Raw genomic sequence first — 20848 nt, 5'->3', positions numbered from 1 at the left:
TCCAGCATGGGTGTCCCTCCTTCAGGAACCTGGTTTCCGAGCGGCCCAAAGTGGGCGATCCTTAGGGCAGGGGTGCTGTCCGGCCAGGGACGGGTCGAGAATTCGCTGCCCCTGCTGGATCCGAAAGGACAGGCTCCAGCTCCCGTCAGTGTTGGACAGCGTTCTGCTAGCCGCCTCTGGCCAGCTGCAGGCTTTCTGAGCACCTGCGTGGTGGTCAGCAGCGTGCTATGCCCTTGTGATTCATCAGTGAACAAAGCAAATTTTCTCTTCAGGAAAGATCCCCTCTCCTCCTGTGCCCTCTTGTCATTGCAGCTCCCTAGGTTCCTCCTTCCTTATATAACAAAGTTTCATCCAAGATTGGGCTGTGGGTGGTTGCAACTCCCTCATCTCCCATAAATTTTGTTTGTTTTTTGTTAATCCTCACCCGAGGTATTTTTCCATCGATTTTTAGGGAGAGGGAAAGAGAGAAACATCGATGTGAGAGAAACACATCCATTGGTTGCCTCCTGCACGAGCCCTGACCATGGCCCTGCAGGGAGTAGCCTGCAACCAGGGTACGTGCCCTTGACCAGAATCGAACCTGGGATCCTTTGGTCTGCAGGCCAGTGCTCTATCCACTGAACCAAACCGGCTAGGGCTATAAAATATTTCAAACATAGACAAGTACAGACAATAATATGGCTTTACACTTACACTTGTTCAGACTAAAATCATTGGGGTCACTGACTCCTTTCATTATGTTTCACAATTTTTGCAACATCCTATCAACTGTGCTATTGTTTTTATTTTATTTTTTGTTGTTGGGTTTATTGGGGTGACATTGGTTGGCAGGACCATGCATGTTTCAGCTGTACAACTCAATAGGACATTGTCTGCATACTGCATCATGTGCCCATCACCTGAAGTGGGGTTTCTTTCCATCCCCATTTATCCCCCTTCTGCTCTCTTCCATCTCCCCTCATTCCCCTTTGCCTCTGGCTATCACCATATGGTTGTCTGTGTGTATGTGTTTGTGCTATTATTTTAAAGCTAGAGGCCTGGTGCACGAAATTCGTGCACGGGGGAGGGTGGTGTCCCTCAGCCCAGCCTGCACCCTCTCCAATCTGGGACCCCTCAGGCAGTCGGACATCCCTCTCACAATCCAGGACTGCTGGCTCCCAACTGCTCGCCTGCCTGCCTTCCTAATTGCCTCTAACCACTTCTGCCTGCCAGCCTAATCACCCCTAACCACTCCCCTGCCAGCCTGATTGATGCCTAACTGCTCCCCTGCCAGCCTGTTTGCCCCTAACTGCCCTCCCCTGCAGGCCTGGTACCCCCCAACTGCTCTCCCCTGCAGGCCTGGTCACCCCTAACTGCCCTCCCCTGCAGGCCTGGTCACCCCTAACTGCCCTCCCCTGCAGGCCTGGTACCCCCCAACTGCTCTCCCCTGCAGGCCTGGGTCCCTCCCAACTGCCTTTCCCTGTAGGCCTGGTCGCCCCCAACTTCCCTCCTCTGCCGGCTTGGTTACCCCTAACTGCCCTCCCCTGCAGGCTTGATCGCCCCTAACTGCCCTCCCTTGCAGGCCTGGTCCCTCCCAACTGCCCTCCCTTGCTGGCCATCTTGTGGTGGCCATCTTGTGTCCACATGGGGGCAGCCATCTTGTGTGTTGGAGTGATGGTCAATCTGCATATTACTCTTTTATTAGATAGGATAGAGGCCTGGTGCACAGGTGGGAACCAGCTGGTTTGCCTTGAAGGGTGTCCCGGATCAAGGTGGGGGTTCCCTTGGGGCATGAGGCGGCCTGGGCGAGGGGCCTGTGGTGGTTTTCAGGCCGACCACGCCCCCTGGCGACCCAAGCGGAGGCCCTGGTATCTGGGATTTATTTATCTTCTATAATTGAAACTTTGTAGCCTGGAGCGGAGCCAAGCCTTCTGCTTGCTCCGTATCGGCAGCCATTTCTGCTGGGATTTATGTATCTTCTATAATTGAAACTTTGTAGCCTTAAGTGGAGGCCTGGGCTGGCCAGGGTGTGCAGAAAGCTTGGCTTCCTCTATCGCCGGGGAAACCCAAGCCTCCCTCCTGCTCTCTGTGGCCGTAGCCACCTTGGTTGGGTTTATTTGCATATTTGCTCCTGATTGGCTTGTGGGTGTGGCTTGTGGGCGTGACTTGAGGGTGTAGCAGAGTGATGGTTAATTTGCATATTACTCTTTTATTAGAAAGGATACTTTAAAATCGACTCCTTTTCCTATCATTCTAATACCTATTTGATTCCTCTTCTTCACTGACACCCTCAAAATACATCCAGAGTTTTAACAGTTCTCATCATTCCTACTACCACCATATTGGTTCCATATACCATCATCCATTTGCCTGAATTATTGCAATAGCCTCACAAGTGGATCTGCCAACTTCTGCCCATGCCTCTCACATCCCACAATCTATCCTCAATGTAGCAAGCAACCCCCCCCACCGAGCAGAATCCTGTTAAAATGTCAGTCAGATGATATTATTCCTCTGCTCAAAATACTGCAAAATCACACGCAGAATTTTTAAAGCCAGAGTTCTAATAATCTAAAACACAAAAAAGGAAAGGTTTTTAAATGAAAGAAAAGTAGCAAAGTAATGTTTGAAACATTCTTGGCATTGATTCTTTTTTTATTTGTTTTTAAAATATTTTTTATTGATTTCAGAGAGGAAGGGAGAGAGAGAGAAACGGAAACATCAATGATGACAGAGAATCATGGATTGGCTGCCTCCTGCACACCCCCCCACTGGGGACGGAGCCCGCAACCTGGGCATGTGCCCTGACGGGGAATTGAACCGTGACCTTCTGGTTCACAGGTCATCGCTCAAACCCTGAGCCACGCTGGCCGGGCGGCATTGATTCTTTTAAGCTCCTCCCATTTGGCTTTCCCTCCACCATTCCACTGAAACTGCTCTGGACAAGATCAGTAACACCTGAGGTTGTTAAATAAAATGGATACTTCTCAGTCTTTGCCTTCCCAGAACTTTGTGTGGTATTTGATACTATTGGTTTCTTTTTTTATTCATATTCAGGAAAAGTTTTTGACCGTTTACTATGTTTCATGCATCTAGGCACTGGGGGTACTTTGGTGTACAGAACAGACATATTCCGTGGCTACATAGTCTACTTTCTAATGGGACTAAACACAATTTTGTCTTTGTTGAAACTCCACCCTGGGCTTTCATGACTCCACTCTTTCCTGGTATGAACCATCTTCCTTAGTCTTCTCTGCTGGCTACTTTTTCTGTTCTTACTTTCGAAATGATAATGCTCCCCAGGTTGTGTTCTCAACCCTGTTTGCTTATTCCACATGCTCTTCCTAAGCCTTTAACACTTGCTGGAGAACTCTAAATCTCCATCTGTGGTTCAGATCTTTTTCTTGAGCTCCACATTAGTATCTCCGATTGCTTCCTTGCAATCATTTTTTGGTCACACAGGCACATCAATATTAAGTGTCCAATAATTTCTATCTTGCCTGCCAGAGTTATGTATATTTGCATCTCCATGACCAGCATCCCAGTTAGTTAAGTCAAAAGTCAGAGTCATCTTAATATATATATTTTTATTGATTTCAGAGAGGAAATGAGAGGGAGACAGAACCATTGATAGGCTGCCTCCTGCATGCCCCACACTGGGGATTGAGCCCGAAACCCGGGCATATGCCCTGACTGGGAATCAAACCATGACCTCCTGGTTCATAGGTTGATGCTCAACCACTGAGCCACCCCCAGCCAGGCAAAAGTCAGAGTCATCTTGGATTCCTCTCTCCCTTATGCTTCATAGTTGTTCCCTCACAATGTCAGTTTTTGTTTCCCAAATCGCTTTCACATAATCTCTCCATCTTCCCATCATTTTTGCCATGTATCAGAACCTTGCGATTTCAAGCCTGTGTTATTGCCCTAATCTATTATAGAAAAGGGGAGCATTAAATCATATTGATGAAGAACACGAGTTTTGAACTGGGTTTGAGTCTTATCTATGCTACTTATTAGCTTTGTAATTCTTGAGTAAGTCACTTAACCTCTCTGTGTCTTTCCCCCTCATCTTTAAAATGGCTATGATAATACATTGGCTAATTGTGAGAACTAAATGAATTAATATACATAAAGCACTAGAATAAATGCAAAGCTCTTAGAATAATACCTGTTACACATTAAATGCTCAATAAATGTTAGCTATTATAATTATGTTTTTTACCAGCTTTTCAGTCTTTTCTCTCTTCATCTAGTCATGTAGTCTGACCATGTCCTTCCCCTACTGAAATGATGCAAATAGATCCCCATCACCTTCAAGATAAAATTTTTTAAAAATCCTCTTTTGGCCCTAGCTGGTTTGGCTCAGTGGATAGAGCATTGGCCTGCAGACTGAAGGGTCCTGGATTCAATTCCAGTCAAGGGCATGTACCTCAGTTGTAGGCTTGATCCCTGGCCTAAAAATGGTCTCTTTTAGATTAAAGAACTATGGGAATCTCTTGCCTCACAGATACTCAAAATACAAAATCACAGCCCTGACCGGTTTGGCTCAGTGGATAGAGTGTCAGCCTGTGGACTGAAGGGTCCCAGGTTCGATTCCTGTCAAGGGCATGTACCTTGGTTGCGGGCACATCCCCAGTGGGGGGTGTGCAAGAGGCAGCTGATCGATGTTTCTCTCTCATCGATGTTTCTAACTCTCTGTCCCTCTCCCTTTCTCTCTGTAAAAAATCAATAAAATATATTTTAAAAAAATACAAAATCACACATGTTTTCTATATATTAAGGTCACACTATAAGGTCTTGCCAGGACCTTTGGAGTTATAAATATTATTAATAGTAATCAAGGTGCACATTTCACGTCTCAAAATACAGAATGCTGGGCTCTTGGAAAAAAAACAACAACACTCAATAGATCCCAAATAGCCCATTTAACTAAGAGACATAATGGTCTCCTCAATTCTTTTTCAAATGTCAGTCTAAATAAACTCCTAAATGAGTATCTATTTTGTCCCACTCGTTGACTTATCTTTTTTTTTCTAAATATATTTTTATGAATTCTTATATATTTATTTAAAACTAGAGGCCTGGTGCACGGATTTGTGCACCGGTGGGGTCCCTGGGCCAAAACCAGCTCACTGACATCCCCCGAGATGTCCCGGATTGCAAGAGGGTGTAGGCCAGGCCAAGGGACCCTACCGTGCATGGGCCTCTAGTATGCATATAAGATCTTTGTTTAATCTCTTCTCGACCTCCCCCCATCCTCTCTGAGAATCATCAGTCTATTCCATGTTTCCATGCCTGTGGTTTTCGCTCCTGCGTTGAGCATCTGCCCCCTGGTGGTCAGTGCATGTCATAGCTACCAGTTGGCCGGTCTGCCAGTTGGCCAGTCACTTAGGCTTTTATTTTATTTTATTTTATTTTATTTTATTTTATTTTATTTTATATATTTTATTGATTTTTTACAGAGAGGAAGGGAGAGGGACAGAGAGTTAGAAACATCGATGAGAGACAAACATTGATCAGCTGCCTCCTGCACAGTCCCTACTGGGGATGTGCCTGCAACCAAGGTACATGCCGTTGACCGGAATCGAACCTGGGACCCTTCAGTCCCCAGGCCGACGCTCTATCCACTGAGCCAAACCGGCTATGGCAAGGCTTTTATATATAGAGATTTATTGTTGAAAGTATTACAGATGTCCCACTTTGTTACCCCCACTGGCCCCTCCTCCCCACTCATGCCCCCTCCACAGGCCTTCACCACACTATTGTCTGTATCTATGGGTTATGCATATATGCATATAAGTTCTTTGGCTAATTCCACCCTCGACCCCCTGAGAATCCTCAGTCTGTTGCATGCTTCCATGTCTCTGGCTCTGTTTTGTTTGTCAGTTTATTTTGTTTATTAGATTCCACATATAAGTAAGATCATGTGATACTTGTCTTTCTCTGACTGGCATAATACTTAGCATAATACTCTCCAGGTCCCTCCATGTTGTCTCAAAGGGTAAGAGATCCTTCGTTTTTACAGCTGCATAGTATTCCATTGTGCCTTAACTTTTCTTTATAAATTTTTGACCTTGCCCCATAGGGGCTGGAGGCCAGATTGAGGGTGCATATTTTCTTAGAACCCATTAACCATAGATTGTCACATAGGCCAGGCAGTTGTTCATCTGATATATGACCCATTTGAACCTAAATTTCCACCAAAACTCTTGTCCAGTGCAGCTGCACACCATTCTGGTGACTGTGGTCTTACTACCACTGGTCTGGATGATTTCATTGGTTTATAATCCAGAGACTCAACCCTCCAAGTAACCCATTGTTTCAGCCAAACATGATAAATGCTAAAACCCACACCAATTGGAGTGGTTATCTCCTTAAAAAAGATACCTTAAGCCCTAGCTGGTTTGGCTCAGTGGATAAAGCATCGGCATGCAGACTGAAGGGTCTCAGGTTTGATTCCACAACCCTGGTCAAGGGCACATGCCCTGGTTGTAGGCTCAGTTTCCGGTGGGGGGCATGCAGGAGGCAGCTGATCAATGATTCTCTCTCATCACTGGTCATCCCTAACTGCCCTCCCCTGCAGGCCTGGTCACCCCCAACTGCCCTCCCCTGCAGGCCTGGTCACCCCTAACTGCCCTCCCCTGCAGGCCTGGTCACCCCTAACTGCCCTCCCCTGCAGGCTTAATCGCCCCCAACTGCCCTCCCTTGCAGGCCTGGTCCCTCCCAACTGCCCCCCCCCCTGCTGGCCTGATCACCTACAACTGCCCTCCCTTGCAGGCCTGGTCCCTTCCAACTGCCCTTCCCTTCTGGCCATCTTGTGGTGGCCATCTTGTGTCCACATGGGGGCAGCCATCTTGTGTGTTGGAGTGATGGTCAATCTGCATATTACTCTCTTATTAGATGGGATAGAGGCCTGGTGCACAGGTGGGGGCCGGCTGGTTTGCCCTGAAGGGTGTCCCGGATCAGGGTGGGGGTTCCTTTGGGGCATGGAGTGGCCTGGGCGAGGGGCTTGTGGTGGTTTTCAGGCCGGCCACGCCCCCTGGCAACCCAAGCGGAGGCCCTGGTATCTGGGATTTATTTATCTTCTACAATTGAAACTTTGTAGCCTGGAGTGGAGCCAAGCCTTCTGCTCACTCCCTGGTGGCAGCCATTTCTGTTGGAATTTATTTATCTTCTATAATTGAAAATTTGTAGCCTTAAGTGGAGTCCTGGGCCGGCCAGGGTGTGCAGAAAGCTTGGCTTCTTCTATCGCCGGGGAAACCCAAGCCTCCCTCCTGCTCTCTGTGGCTGTAGCCATCTTGGTTGGGTTAATTTGCATACTCACTCCTGATTGGCTGGTGGGCGTGGCTGGTGGGTGTAGCGGAGTGATGGTTAATTTGCATATTACTCTTTTATTAGAAAGGATGTATATTTTAAAAGGATACCCCAAGTCTCACATCCTAGGTGACATTGTCATGGCCCAGGAACTTGCTGCTGGAAATGACATTGTCTCAGTGGATATCACCCCAACCTAAGACCTCACTATTGGAAAGGACTTCACTTCCTGTGACTGACCTCCACCTAAACAATGCCCAGAGACTGCCTCTCCTAAGGCACAAATTGGACAGAGGACATTTTTGCTTTACTTCCTTTGATATTAGGGATCCTATTATATTTCCTGAGCTTAGCCCATGATCCTGGTATACTTCTTGATCCCTGCTAAAATGTACACTCCTACACTCCCATGCATAAAGGGAAGTCTGGTTACTACCATCTATGTCATTCTAAAAATTAATGGTGATTATTGCTTTCCCAAGGAGACACTTGCCTCATATCAGTCAACTCCTCAACTCTTGGGGAAAGGACCACTCATCCCCAGTGCCTTTTTCTACTACTCTCCTCCACATTTCCACCACAATCTCTGACTGTGACCACCACAACTCCTTCCCCTTAATTACACAGAAATACACTAATTTTTATATATACATATCAGTTCATAACCCCCAACGACATAACTGCCAGATCTGCCACTTTGAAGTGAGCATATTTCTAATAAAATTTGCAACAATCTAAACTTGGAAGCAGATTGCTTTTTTGTTTGTTTGGAAGTAGATCTTCCTTAGAGCTCCCAGATCAAGAAGGCAATTTGGCCAACACCTTTATTTTGGCTTTCTGAGAGCTTAAGCAGAGACCTTGCCTTGGTCTTGTGACCTATAGAACTGTGAGCTAGTAAGTGGGTATTGTTTTAAGCAGCTATATTTGTTACACAGCAGTAGAAAACTAATGCATTGAGAGAGCCACTCCAGATCTCTTATGGTTCCTCTTATGTATCATTTCCTTCCATTCAATGTATTTGTGTATTGAATCTTAAGTGTATATGTTTTAGCCCAGATGTTGTGGCTCAGTTGGTTGAGCGTTGCCCCATGCACCAAGAGGTCACCAGTTTGATTCCTGGTCAGGGCACATGCCCTGCTTGCAGGCTCGATCTCCAGTAAGGGGTGTGTGGGAGGCAGTCGATCAATGTTTCTCTCTCATCGATGTTTCTATCTTTCTCTCCCTCTCCTTTCCTCTCTCTCTAAATATCAATAAAAACATATTTAAAAGCCTGGCTGGTGTGACTTAGTGGTTGAGCATCGACCTATGAACCAGGAGGTCACGGTTTGATTCCTGGTCAGGGCACATGCCTGGGTTTTGAGCTCAATCCCCACTGGGGGCGTGCAGGAGGCAGCCAATCAATGATTCTCATCATTGATGTTTCCATTTCTCTCTCTCTGTTTTAAAAATATAAAATAAAAATATAAAGTGTATATGTTTTAGACAGTATACAGTTAGATTCTGTTTTTAATCTAGCCTGATAATCTTTTGTTTTTTTACTGTAGTGCTTATTTCATTTACATTTAATATAGTTATTGGTTATAATATGAATGTAATTACTTATAACTATTTTCTATATGTATGTCTCATGTATATTTTCTTCTCTATTTCTTCTTTACTGCTTACTTTTGCACTTAATAGACATTTTCTAGTGTGCCATTTAAATTCTCTTTATTTACTCTATTTGTTGAATTATTTTCTTAGTGGTTGCTCTGAATATTAACTATACATCTTAAAATAATATACTTCACATTAATGCTAATTTATTTCTGGTAGTATACAGAAACTGCTCCAGGATAGCTCCCTTTCCTCTCCCCTCCTTTGTGCTATTATCATAGACAGTGTATTTTATATATTCTATAGCTAACAATATTTAACAATTATTGTTTTGTGCAGATGTCTTTTAAAGCAGTTGTGAGAAGGAAAGCAAAATGTATTTATATTGTACTTTATGTTTTCTTATGTAATTACCTTTACTGGTGTTTGGGTTATAATTTCTATTCAGCCTGACGAATTCCTTTTATTTCTTAGAAGGCAAGTCTGATAGCAATTAGATCTCTAAGGCTTTTTTCTCTTTCTGGGTTTGTCTTTTCATGGGCCTTTATTTTATTTTATTTTATTTTATTTTATTTTATTTTATTTTATTTTATTTATTTTTAAACTCAGTCTCTGTGTGGTCTCCACTTTCTGTCCTCGGGTATCAGGGTTCTCTCCTGTGAGTTTTGTTGATTACTCAGGAAGTTTTTCTGTATTTTAGTTGTAATTCCTGGGAGCATGTCCATGCAGCATCCACTTACTCTTTTTTTAATCTTCTGGGCCTTTATTTTTTTAAGGGTTATTTTGGTAGGTACAGATTTTTATATTTATTTTTTATTATTTCTTTTAATATGTTTTATTGATATTTTACAGAGAGGAAGGGAGAGGAATAGAGAGCTAGAAACATCGATCAGCTGCCTCCTGCACACCTCCCACTGGGGATGTGCCCGCAACCAAGGTACATGCCCTTGATCAGAATCGAACCTGGGACCTTTCAGTCCACAGGTCGATGCTCTATCCACTGAGCCAAACCGGTTTCGGCTAGGTACAGATTTTTAACAAAATAAGAACATTATTAAGATACTAAAGGCCTGAGAAAAAGATGGCAGCTGGCAGGACAGAGGTGAGGGAGAGGAAGTGAATGAGTGAGGGTATGAAAAGAGATTGTGTGGATCTGCGTGGTGTGTGTGTGAGTGAGTGAGGGAAAGTTAAATCTCGCAGGAGCAGCAGGGGCTGGCAGACAGGCTTTCCTTGACAAGGAGAGACTACCACCGCTGCGGGCACTCCCCAGACGGTGGGACTCCAGCACGGAGCCCATGCCATCTTGAAGGGGAGAATGGCCTTTTTTAGGAACTCATCAACACCACCAACCAGACTGGCCTTGAAACTGCCCCGCAACCCAGCAGCCACTCCAGCCAAAATCCTGCTACCCCATCTGCAGACCCACAGACCCTGGGACCTCCACCTCCAAAGGTACACCGCTCGGCAGCAGTAAGTGCAACCTCCCCCTCCCCAGCGGCACTGCAGGCGGATTCGTGCGTTTCCAGCTGCGCAGGGCACTCCACTCCTTAGGCAGCGCTTGGGAGCTGCTGAGAGCCCCCGAGGGTGTGATTCTGCACAGACAAGGGCACGCAGCCCCTCAGTAGAAATTCTGAATTCCCTCTTCCTGGATAACTGCCCACATTCACCCCAGCGGCTCAACCGCGGTGCCAGGACCCCTCAGAGTGCATCAGAACTCTGCACCCGACAAGCGCACCTGCACAGAGAAGAAGTTCCAACAGGCAGGCACCCTGAGCCCATCTACCCACAGGGCGCTAGTGGGCGCCACTGTGAGCTCTCCCTTGGTGTGATCTTGAACAAGTGGGGGTGCACTCCCCCCCAGCAGTAGAAGTTTTGAATTCACTCATCCTGGATACCGGCCCACAGGCTCCTCAATTGCTGGCTACACTGCCAGGGCCCTTCAGAGTCCTTCAGTGTGCCTCGCTGGCAAACGTACCACGGGTGCTCCTGTGAGCCGCCACTGGGAGTAAGCGCCTATCCACCACAGGTGCAACAGCAAAAGCTGGGTCTACCCACCCCAATACTGCAGAACTCTGGGCACCACAGTCACGTCTTTCCAGAGAGCAGGCCCCCTGAGCCCCATCACCCTAAGAGACGGTTCCTGGGTGCCACTGTGAGTCCCTGCTGGGCACACGTGATTTCAATTAAGGGTGCAAGACAGCAAAAATTGGGACACTCCCCTCCACGCTGCTGACTTCTAGACACCGCAGTTGTGCCTCTCAAGCTCGCAGGCCTACATCAAGAGAACCCAAATAGCTCAAGTAGGGAGCTACACTAGATTAACAAGTCCAGGAGAGCTGAGAGATTATGCCAGTAGCACCATCCCCAAAAGAACCTGGGTAGCAAAGCAATTGGATCTACAATTAAAACATTATAGGAAAACATGGGGAGACAAAAAAGCAATCCCCAAAGTAAAGAAAAAGAGGAACCACCAGAAAGGGAGTTAAATGAATTCGAGGCTAGCAGCTTATCAGAGATAGAATTCAGAGTAATGGTTATAAGGATGTTTAAACATATGGATGACAAATACACACAACTCAATGACAAATACACACAACTCAATGAGAACTATAAGGAGCTGAATGAGAATGTCACCAACATGAAAAGAAACCAAGAGGAGATGAAGAACGACATAGCTTCAATAAAGAACACAATGGAAGGCCTAAACAGTAGACTAAAAGAGGCTGAGGACCACATCAGCGAATTAGAAGACAAGGTAGGAAAAAAACACACAAACAGCAGCAACTGGAAAGAAGACTTAAAAAGCAAGAGGAGAGCCTAAGGGAGCTTTGGGACAACACAAAATGAAACAACATTCACTTAATAGGGATACCGGAAGGAGAGGAAGAGAAGCAAGGAATAGAAAACCTGTTTGAAGAAATAATGACAGAAAACTTCCCTGATATTGGCAAGAAAAAAACTATGCAAGTCCAAGAAGTACATAGAGTCCCAAACAAGTTGAACCCCAAAAGACCGACACCAAGACACATCATAATTAGATTGGAAAACACCAATGACAAAGTATGAAACTTAAAGGCTGCCAGAGAGAGACAGCAAGTTACTTACAAGGGGTCTCCTATCAGAATATCAACTGATTTCTCAACAGAAACACACCAGGCCAGAAGGGAATGAAATGAAATATACAAAGTGATGCAAAACAAGGACTGAATCCAAGAATACTATAGCCGGCAAGGCTATCATTCAAAATTGAAGGTGGAATCAGGAGCTTCACAGACAAAAAAGGGCTAAGAGAGTTTATCATTACCAAGCCAGCAATGCAAGAAATGCTAAAGGGACTGCTATAAAAAGAAGAAAGAGAAAGGCAAGAAGAAACACAAACACTAAGGAAAAATATGACAACAAACATGTACTTGTCAATAATAACATTAAATGTAAATGGATTAAATGCACCAATCAAAAGACATAGGGTAGCTGAATGGATAAGAACACATGACCCATATATTTGCTGTCTACAAGAGACCCACCTCAGAGCAAAGGATTCACACAGACTAAGAGCAAAGGGATGGAAAAACATTTTTCAGGCAAATGGAAATGAGAAAAAAGCTGGGGTTGCGATACTTATATCTGATAAAATAGACCTCAAAGTAAAGGCCATAAGAAGAGATACAGAAGGCCACTACATAATACTAAAGGGAGCAATTCAACAAGAAGATATAACTCTGGTAAACATATATGCACCCAATGCAGGAGCACCCAAATACATAAAAAAATCTCCTGGAAGATATCAAGGGAGAGATTGACAACAATACAATCATAGTAGGAGACTTTAATACACCACTGACATCACTGGATAAATCCTCTAGACAAAAAATCAGCAAAGAAACAGCAATTCTAAATGACTCACTAGATCAGAAGGACCTAATTGACATCTTCAGAACATTTCACCCCAAAGCCATGGAATATACGTTCTTCTCAAGTGCACATGGGACATTTTCAAAAATAGACCACATATTGGGTCACAAGCAAAGTCTCCCCAAATTCAAAAAGATTGAAATCATATCAAGCATTTTCTCAGACCACAATGGTATAATATTAGAAATAAACTACAATAAAAACATTCCAAAAAACTCAAACACTTGGAAGCTGAATAGCAGCTATTAAACAATGATTGGGTGATCAATGAGATCAAAGAAGAAATTAAAAACATCCTGGAGACTAATGACAATAAAAACACAACATTGCAAATCCTATGGGACACAATGAAAGCAGTCCTGAGAGGGAAGTTTATAGCTCTACAGGCCTACCTCAAAAAACAAGAAAAAATGGTAATAAATCATCTAACTCAACAACTCAAAGAATTAGAAAGAGAGCAACAAGAAAAGCCCACAGTGCCCTAACTGGTTTGGCTCAGTGGATAGAGCGTCGGCCTGTGGACTGAAGGGTCCCAGGTTCGATTCCAGTCAAGGGCATGTACCTTGGTTATGAGCACATCCCCCAGTAGGGGGTGTGCAGGAGGCAGCTGATCGATGTTTCTCTCTCATCGATGTTTCTAACTCTCTATCCCTCTCCCTTCCTCTCTGTAAAAAATCAATAAAATGTATATTAAAAAAAAAAAAGAAAAGAAAAGCCCACAGTGAGCAGAAGGAAGGAAATAATAAAGATCAGAGCAGAAATGAATGACATAGAGACCAAAAAAACAATACAAAAGATAAATGAAACCAGGAGTTGGTTCTTTGAAAGGATAAACAAGATTGATGAACCTCTAGCCAGGCTCACCAAGAAGCAAAGAGAGAGGACCCAAATAAACAAAATCAGAAATGAAAGAGGTGAAATAACAACAGAACCCACAGAAATACAAAGGATTGTTTAAAAATACTATGAACAACTGTATTCTAACAAACTAGACAGCCTGGAGGAAATGGACACATTCCTAGAAAAATACAACCTTCCAAACCTCAATCAGGAAGATTCTAAAATTCTCAATAGGCCAATAACTATGGAAGAAATTGAAGCAGTCATCAAAAAGCTTCCAGCAAACAAAAGCCCGGGGCCAGGCGGCTTCACAGGGGAGTTTTACCAAACATTCAAGGAAGAACTAAAACCTATCCTCCTCAGACTATTCCAAAAAATTCAAGAGGAAGGAACACTTGCAAGCTCCTTCTATGAAGCCAGCATCACCCTAATACAAAAACCAGATAAAGATAACACAATAAAAGAGAATTACAGGCCAATATCCCTCATGAACATAGATGCCAAAGTCCTCAACAAAATTCTAGCAAATCGAATCCAGCAGTACATCAGAAAGATCATACACCATGACCAAGTAGGATTTATCCTGGGGATGCAAGGATGGTACAATATTCCCAAATCAATAAACGTGATGCACCACATAAACAAATTGAGAGATAAAAATCACATAGTCATATCAATTGATGCAGAAAAAGCATTTGACAAAATCCAACACCCTTTCTTGATAAAAATTCTCAGCAAGGTGGGAATAGAAGGATCATACCTCAACATAATAAAAGCCATATATGACAAACCCACAGCCAACATCATACTCAATGGGCAAAAACTAAAACCATTTCCCCTAAGAACAGGAAAAAGACAGGGATGCCCACTCTCACCACTCCTGTTCAACATAGTGCTGGAAGTACTAGCCATTGCGATTAGACAAGAAGAAGAAATAAAAGGCATCCAAATTGGAAAAGAAGAAGTAAAACTGTCCTTATTTGCAGATGACATGATACTGTACATAGAAAACCCTAAAGACTCCATCAAAAAATTATTAGACTTAATAAATGAATTCGGCAATGTAGCAGGATACAAAATTAATGCTAAGAAATCTATGGCATTTCTATACACCAATAATGAACTTACAGAAAGAGAGACTAAAAAAGCAATCCCATTTACCATTGCACCAAAAAAATTAAGATACCTAGGAATAAACTTAACTAAGGAGGTAAAAGACCTATACGTGGAAAACTACACGACACTGAAAAAAGAGAGAGAGGAAGACATAAACAGATGGAAGAACATGCCATGTTCATGGATTGGTAGAATCAACATCATCAAAATGTCCATACTACCAAAAGCAATTTATAAATTCAATGCACTTCCCAATAAAATTCCAATGGCATATTTCACAGACCTAGAATGAACCTTCAAAAAATTCATCTGGCCGAAACTGGTTTGGCTCAGTGGATAGAGCGTTGGCCTGCAGACTGAAAGGTCCCGGGTTCGATTCCGGTCAAGGGCATGTACCTTGGTTGCGGGCACATCCCCAGTGGGAGGTGTGCAGGAGGCAGCTGATCGATGTTTCTCTCTCATCGATGTTTCTAGCTCTCTATCCCTCTCCCTTCCTCTCTGTGAAATATCAATAAAATATATTTAAAAAAAAATTCATCTGGAATAAAAAAAGACCCCGAATAGCTGCAGCAATCCTGAGAAAGAAGAACAAAGTCGGGGGGATCTCAATACCAGATATCAAGCTGTATTACAAAGCCACTGTTCTTAAAACAGCCTGATACTAGCACAAGAACAGACATATAGATCAATGGAATAGAACAGAGAACCCAGAAATCGACCCAAACCAATATGCCCAATTAATATTTGACAAAGGAGGAATGAACGTACAATGCAGTCAAGACAGTCTCTTCAACAAATGGTGTTGGGAAAATTGGACAGATACATGCAAAAAATAAAATTAAATCACCAACTTTTACCATACACAAAAATAAACTCAAAATGGATAAAGGACTTAAACATAAGACGGGAAACCATGAAAATACTAGAGGAATCCACAGGCAGAAAAATCTCAGACATATGCCGAAGGAACTTCTTCACTGATACTGCCCCTAGGGCAATGGAAACTAAAGAGAAAATAAACAAATGGGACTACATCAAAATAAAAAGCTTTTGCACAGCAAAGGAAACCATCAATAAAACAACAAGAAAGCCCACTGCATGGGAGAACATATTTGCCAATGATATCAACGATAAGGGTTTAATCTCCAACATTTACAGAGAACTCATACAACTTAACAAAAAGAAGATAAACAACACAATCAAAAAATGGGCAACTGATCTAAATAGACACTTTTTGAAAGAAGACAGAAGGAAGGCCAAGAGACACATGAAAACCTGCTCAAAGTCACTAATCATCAGAGAGATGCAAATCAAAACAACAATGTGGTACCTTCTTACACCGGTCAGAATGGCTATCATCAACAAATGACAAGTGTTGGCGAGGATGCAGAGAAAAAGGAACTCTTTTGCACTGCTGGTGGGAATGCAGACTGGTGCAGCCACTGTGGAGAACAGTATGGAGTTTCCTCAAAAAACTAAAAATGGAACTCCCATTTGACCCAGTGATCCCACTTCTAGGAATATATCCCAAGAAACTAGAAACACGAATCAGAAAGGATATATGCACCCCTATGTTCATAGCAGCACAATTTACCACAGCTAAGATTTGGAAACAGCCTAAATGCCCATCAGCAGATGAGTAGATTAAAAACTTTGGTACATCTACACAATGGAATACTACCTTGTGGTAAAAAAGAAGGAGTTCCTACCATTTGCAACAACATGGATGGAGATGGAGAGCATTATGCTAAGTGAAATAAGCCAGGCAGAGAAAGATAAATATCACATGATCTCACTCATTTGTGGAATATAATGAACGGCATAGACTGATGAACAAGAACAGATCCAGAGACTGAGAAACGTTGATCAGAACCTCAAACCTCAGGGAAGGAGGGGGTCGGTGGGAGTAAGGGGGAGAGAACAACCAAGGGACTTGTGTGCATGCATATGAGCCTAATCAATGGACACAGACAACAGGGGGGTGGGGCATGAGTGGGGGGTGGGGGGTAATGGGGGAATAAGGACACATATGTAAAAAATAATAATAAAAATTAAAAAATAGAAAAAAAAAGATACTAGAGGCCTGGTGCATGAATTTATGCACAGGTGGGGTCCCTTGGGGTGACCTTCAGGGATCGGGCCCAGCTCATGCCTCCATGCTCACAGCCCCGCAGCCCCACCTGACACCCTGGTGCTGCCCCCTCACCTGCTCCACCATCTCCCCTGTGGGGCAATCTATCGGGGCCAGGCCCCCCACCCAGCTCCCTCAGCGCCTGGGAGCCGGGTGGCAGTCCCATCCCCTGCCGCTGCTGTTGGTTGCTGTCTGTGGGTCGATTGGCGGGGCAATCTGGCCCCCATTCGCACCCGCCTTGGCCTGGTGCAGCCCACTGACCTGCTCCACCATCCCACCGTGGTCCCACTCTCATTGGGGCCCATGGGGGCTGGCAGTGCCTCCAATGGTGCCTGCTGCCAGTGCTGTGTTGCCAATGCCCACCAGGTTCCACTCCGCCACCTGGTGGTCAGTGCACATCATAGAGAGCGGTCAAACTCCTGGTTGAACAATTTGCATATTAGGCTTTTATTATATAGGATAAATCATTTACATATGATTAACCCATTTAAAATATACTGTATTGTTCAATGGTTTTTAATATATTCACAGAGTTGTGCAACCATCACTACAATACATTTTAGAACATTTTCATCATCCCAAAAAGAAACCCTGTATCCTTTGCAGTCACTCCCCATCACCTACCCTCCCTCTGGCCCTGCGAGCTCCAGGCAATTACTAATCTACTTTCTGTCACTGTAGATTTGCCTGTTCAGGACCTTTTATATAAATGGAATTATGCAATACGTGATGTTTTCTGACTGGCTTCTTTTACTCAAGATATTATTTTCAAGGTTCATCCATGTTGTAGCATATATCAGTACTTAATTTCTTTTTATTGCTGAATAATAGTCCATTGTTTGGATATACTACAATTTGTTCATTTGGGTTGTTGATGGGCATTTGGGTGGTTTCTACTTTTTGGCTATTATGAATAAATAATGGTCCTATAAACTTTTGTGTGCAACTTTTTTAATTAAAAAAGATTTTTATTGATTTCAGAGAGGAAGGGAGAGGGAGAGAGAGAGAAACATCAATGATGAGAGAGAATCACTGATTGGCTGACTCCTGCATGTCCCCTACTGGGGAATGAGCCCACAACTCGGGCATGTGCCCTTGACCAGAATTAAACCTGGGTCCCTTCAGTCCGCAGGCTGACACTTTATCTACTGAGCCAAATTGGCTAGGGCTGTGTGCAACTTTTTATGTTGATGTAGGTTTTCATTTCTCTTGGAGATATATATATATATGGAATTTCTGGGTCATATGATAACTCTATGTTTAATTTTTGAGGAACTATTTTCCAAAATAGCTGCACCATTTTACATCCCCACCAGCCATGTATGAGGGTCCCAATTTCTCCATATCCTTGCTAGCACTCTTTTTTATTATAGCAACATTTGTTTTTATAAATGGTAGTTCTTAATATTTTGTACAATATTTAGACATTTTAAAATTTCTAACATATTAAAGGCATGGCTGGTGTGGCTCGGTTGGTTGGAGTGTCCTCCCGTATGCCAAAAGGTGAAGGGTTAGATTCCAGTTAGGGCATACAACCATGTTTCAGGTTCCATCCCCAGTAGGGCATGTATGGGAGGCAACTGATAAACATTTCTCTCTCACATTGATATTTCTCTCTCATTATCTCTTTTCTTTCCTCTTTCTGAAATAAATAAAAAACATATTAAATATTGTTATACTAATTTTTGCTCTATGAATTCTGAACTTAAAAATACTGATATTAATACATATTTTAAATATACTTTTATTGATTTAAGAGAGGAAGGGAGAGGGAGAGAGAGATAGAAACTTCAATGATGAGGAAGAATCATTGATCAGCAGACTCCTGCAAGCCCCCTACTGGGGATTGAGCCCACAATCTGCATTTTTGTTTTTATTATTGCAATAAATAATTTCATTTTCTTATAAAACCTCACATGACAAATTATCTTCAGAGCTTAGAACTAGATAAAATTTTTTCTCTAATATAACAAAATAAACAAATAAATAAATATTTAGTAAGTATCCTTGATCTGCACAGCAATCTCAAGGAAGTAGGTAAATATTCCCAACTGTATAAATGTTGAAAGTGATGCAATGCAAAGTGATTTACTCCAAGTCAGAATGCTCATACCTTCAAAGTTGTCACCCATAGTGTCAGTGGCAAAACTGATAACAGAACAGAGATCTTAGAGTGTCTCCCATTTCAGTTCTTTATAGTACCCCACCAACATGCATGCCATCACTCTAACACAGACATTTTCCAACATCTGGAAAGTATTCCAAAGTAGCTCCTGTAGAACTAACACTTAAACATGATGGAGTCCCTATGATACGATGTGCAACTAATACACTATTGCAATGATTGGGTTAATTTTAAATGTCCCTCACTAAGGTTTCTTAGGATATTTTAAGAATGACAAACACTGAAAATAATTTTTGAAACTAAACCAAATTACGAAGAAAATTACTTTCACACAGACAAAGGAACAAACTTCTGAAAGATGAGCAAAAGAGGTTTAATAGCTCTTATCTATTTCATTCCCTGAAAAAACGTTTTGAATATTAACGTCACAAGGTGAACATAACAATTGAGAAAGAGGAAGAAATAGAAACCCATCCAATTCTTGAATCATGGCTTGATTTTTGGAAGATGGCTTGATCTTTTATTCTTTTTTGCTGGTTCTTTCTTGGCATTTCCTATCTTCTGATTAGCTGTATTGTATCTTCCCATTTCCACTGGAATCTCTTTCATTCTATGGAATTCATCCATATGTTGTCTTCTAAAAATTTGGTATAAGCGTAAGGCCTGAAATAGGTCATCGAGGTGTTTTTGGCGTTCATCCTTGATCTTTTTGCAAGCCCTTGCTTCTTGTTCCACTTTAAGTGTATAGTATTTCACTTGATTTTCAAGACGTCTTTTCTCTTGGAGTAGCTTTCTAAGTAATTTCATTAAATATTTCATTGACAATTGCTTGTAGACCTGAATAGTCCCTTGTATATCTGAAGGATCTGCACTGAGTTTTCCCAATTTCTCTTTCAGAGTAACTATTTGGTCTTTCAGTTGATCATTCACTTCAAGTTGTATTTCATAACGGATTTTCCATTCATTGTTTTTAATGAAGTTGGCTTTCTGTTCCGCTATCTTGTATGTTAGTTCATCTATTGAGAGTTTTACCAAGTCTTTCTTATGGATTTCTTCCAATAACTCCAGTTTTAGTTGTTCAATGCTCATACCTTCAAAGTTGTCACCCATAGTGTCAAGTCAGAGACCTCTCCACGCCCTTCTCATCAGCACATCTTAGAGCAGAAGACCTGAAGGGTCACCCACAGCTGAGGAGAAGAAAGTGTTGACATGAGCTGTTACCATGGTGAACTGAATTCTAGAATTCTTGGCTGCAGTCCCCCCACTCAGCACCTTGCACATGTCATAACACTGCCTTCTTGTCTCCATTGTTTCTTTCTTTCTTTAAAAATGTTTTAAAATATATTTTTATTGATTTCAGAGAGTTAGAGTGAAAGAGAATCACTGATTGGCTGCTTCCTGCACACCCCCACTGGGGATCGAGCCTGTAACCTGGGCATGTGCCCAGTACATAGCTATTACAATATTATTGACTATATTCCCTATGCTATGCATTACATTCCTGTGATTATTTTGAAACTATCAATTTGTACTTCTTAATCCCTTCACCTTTTTTTGCCCAGTCCCCAATCTCCCACCCCTCTGGCAACCATCAGTCTGTTTTCTGTATCTATGAGTCTGTTTCTGTTTTTTGTTTGTTTGCTTATATTGTTATTTAGTTTCCGAATATAAGTGAAATCATGTGGTATTTGTCTTCCTCTGACTGGCTTATTTACGTATCAGAATGTCCTCTAGGTCCAACCATGCTATAGCAAATGGTAAGATTCAATTCTTTTTTTATGGCCAAGTAATATTCCACTGTACATATGTACCACAAGTTTTTTTATCCACTCCTC

General features: G+C 42.7%; 1 protein-coding gene across 1 annotated transcript; it reads right to left on the bottom strand.

Annotated features, from left to right (window-relative positions):
• Positions 1 to 19499: 19499 nt before the first annotated feature.
• Positions 19500 to 20123, bottom strand: LOC308240240 (coiled-coil domain-containing protein 169-like; the record flags this gene model as incomplete). Its single annotated transcript, XM_080653138.1, has 1 exon — positions 19500 to 20123. The coding sequence occupies one exon, from the start codon at positions 20121 to 20123 to the stop codon at positions 19500 to 19502; it is 624 nt and encodes a 207-aa protein (XP_080509264.1).
• Between the last annotated feature and the right edge of the window lie 725 nt (positions 20124 to 20848).

Source organism: Plecotus auritus (assembly GCF_963455305.1).
Source record: "Plecotus auritus genome assembly, chromosome: X".
Taxonomy (NCBI): domain Eukaryota; kingdom Metazoa; phylum Chordata; class Mammalia; order Chiroptera; family Vespertilionidae; genus Plecotus; species Plecotus auritus.
The sequence above is the reverse complement of the archived record's forward strand: the minus strand, read 5'-3'. Positions and strand labels throughout refer to the sequence as shown.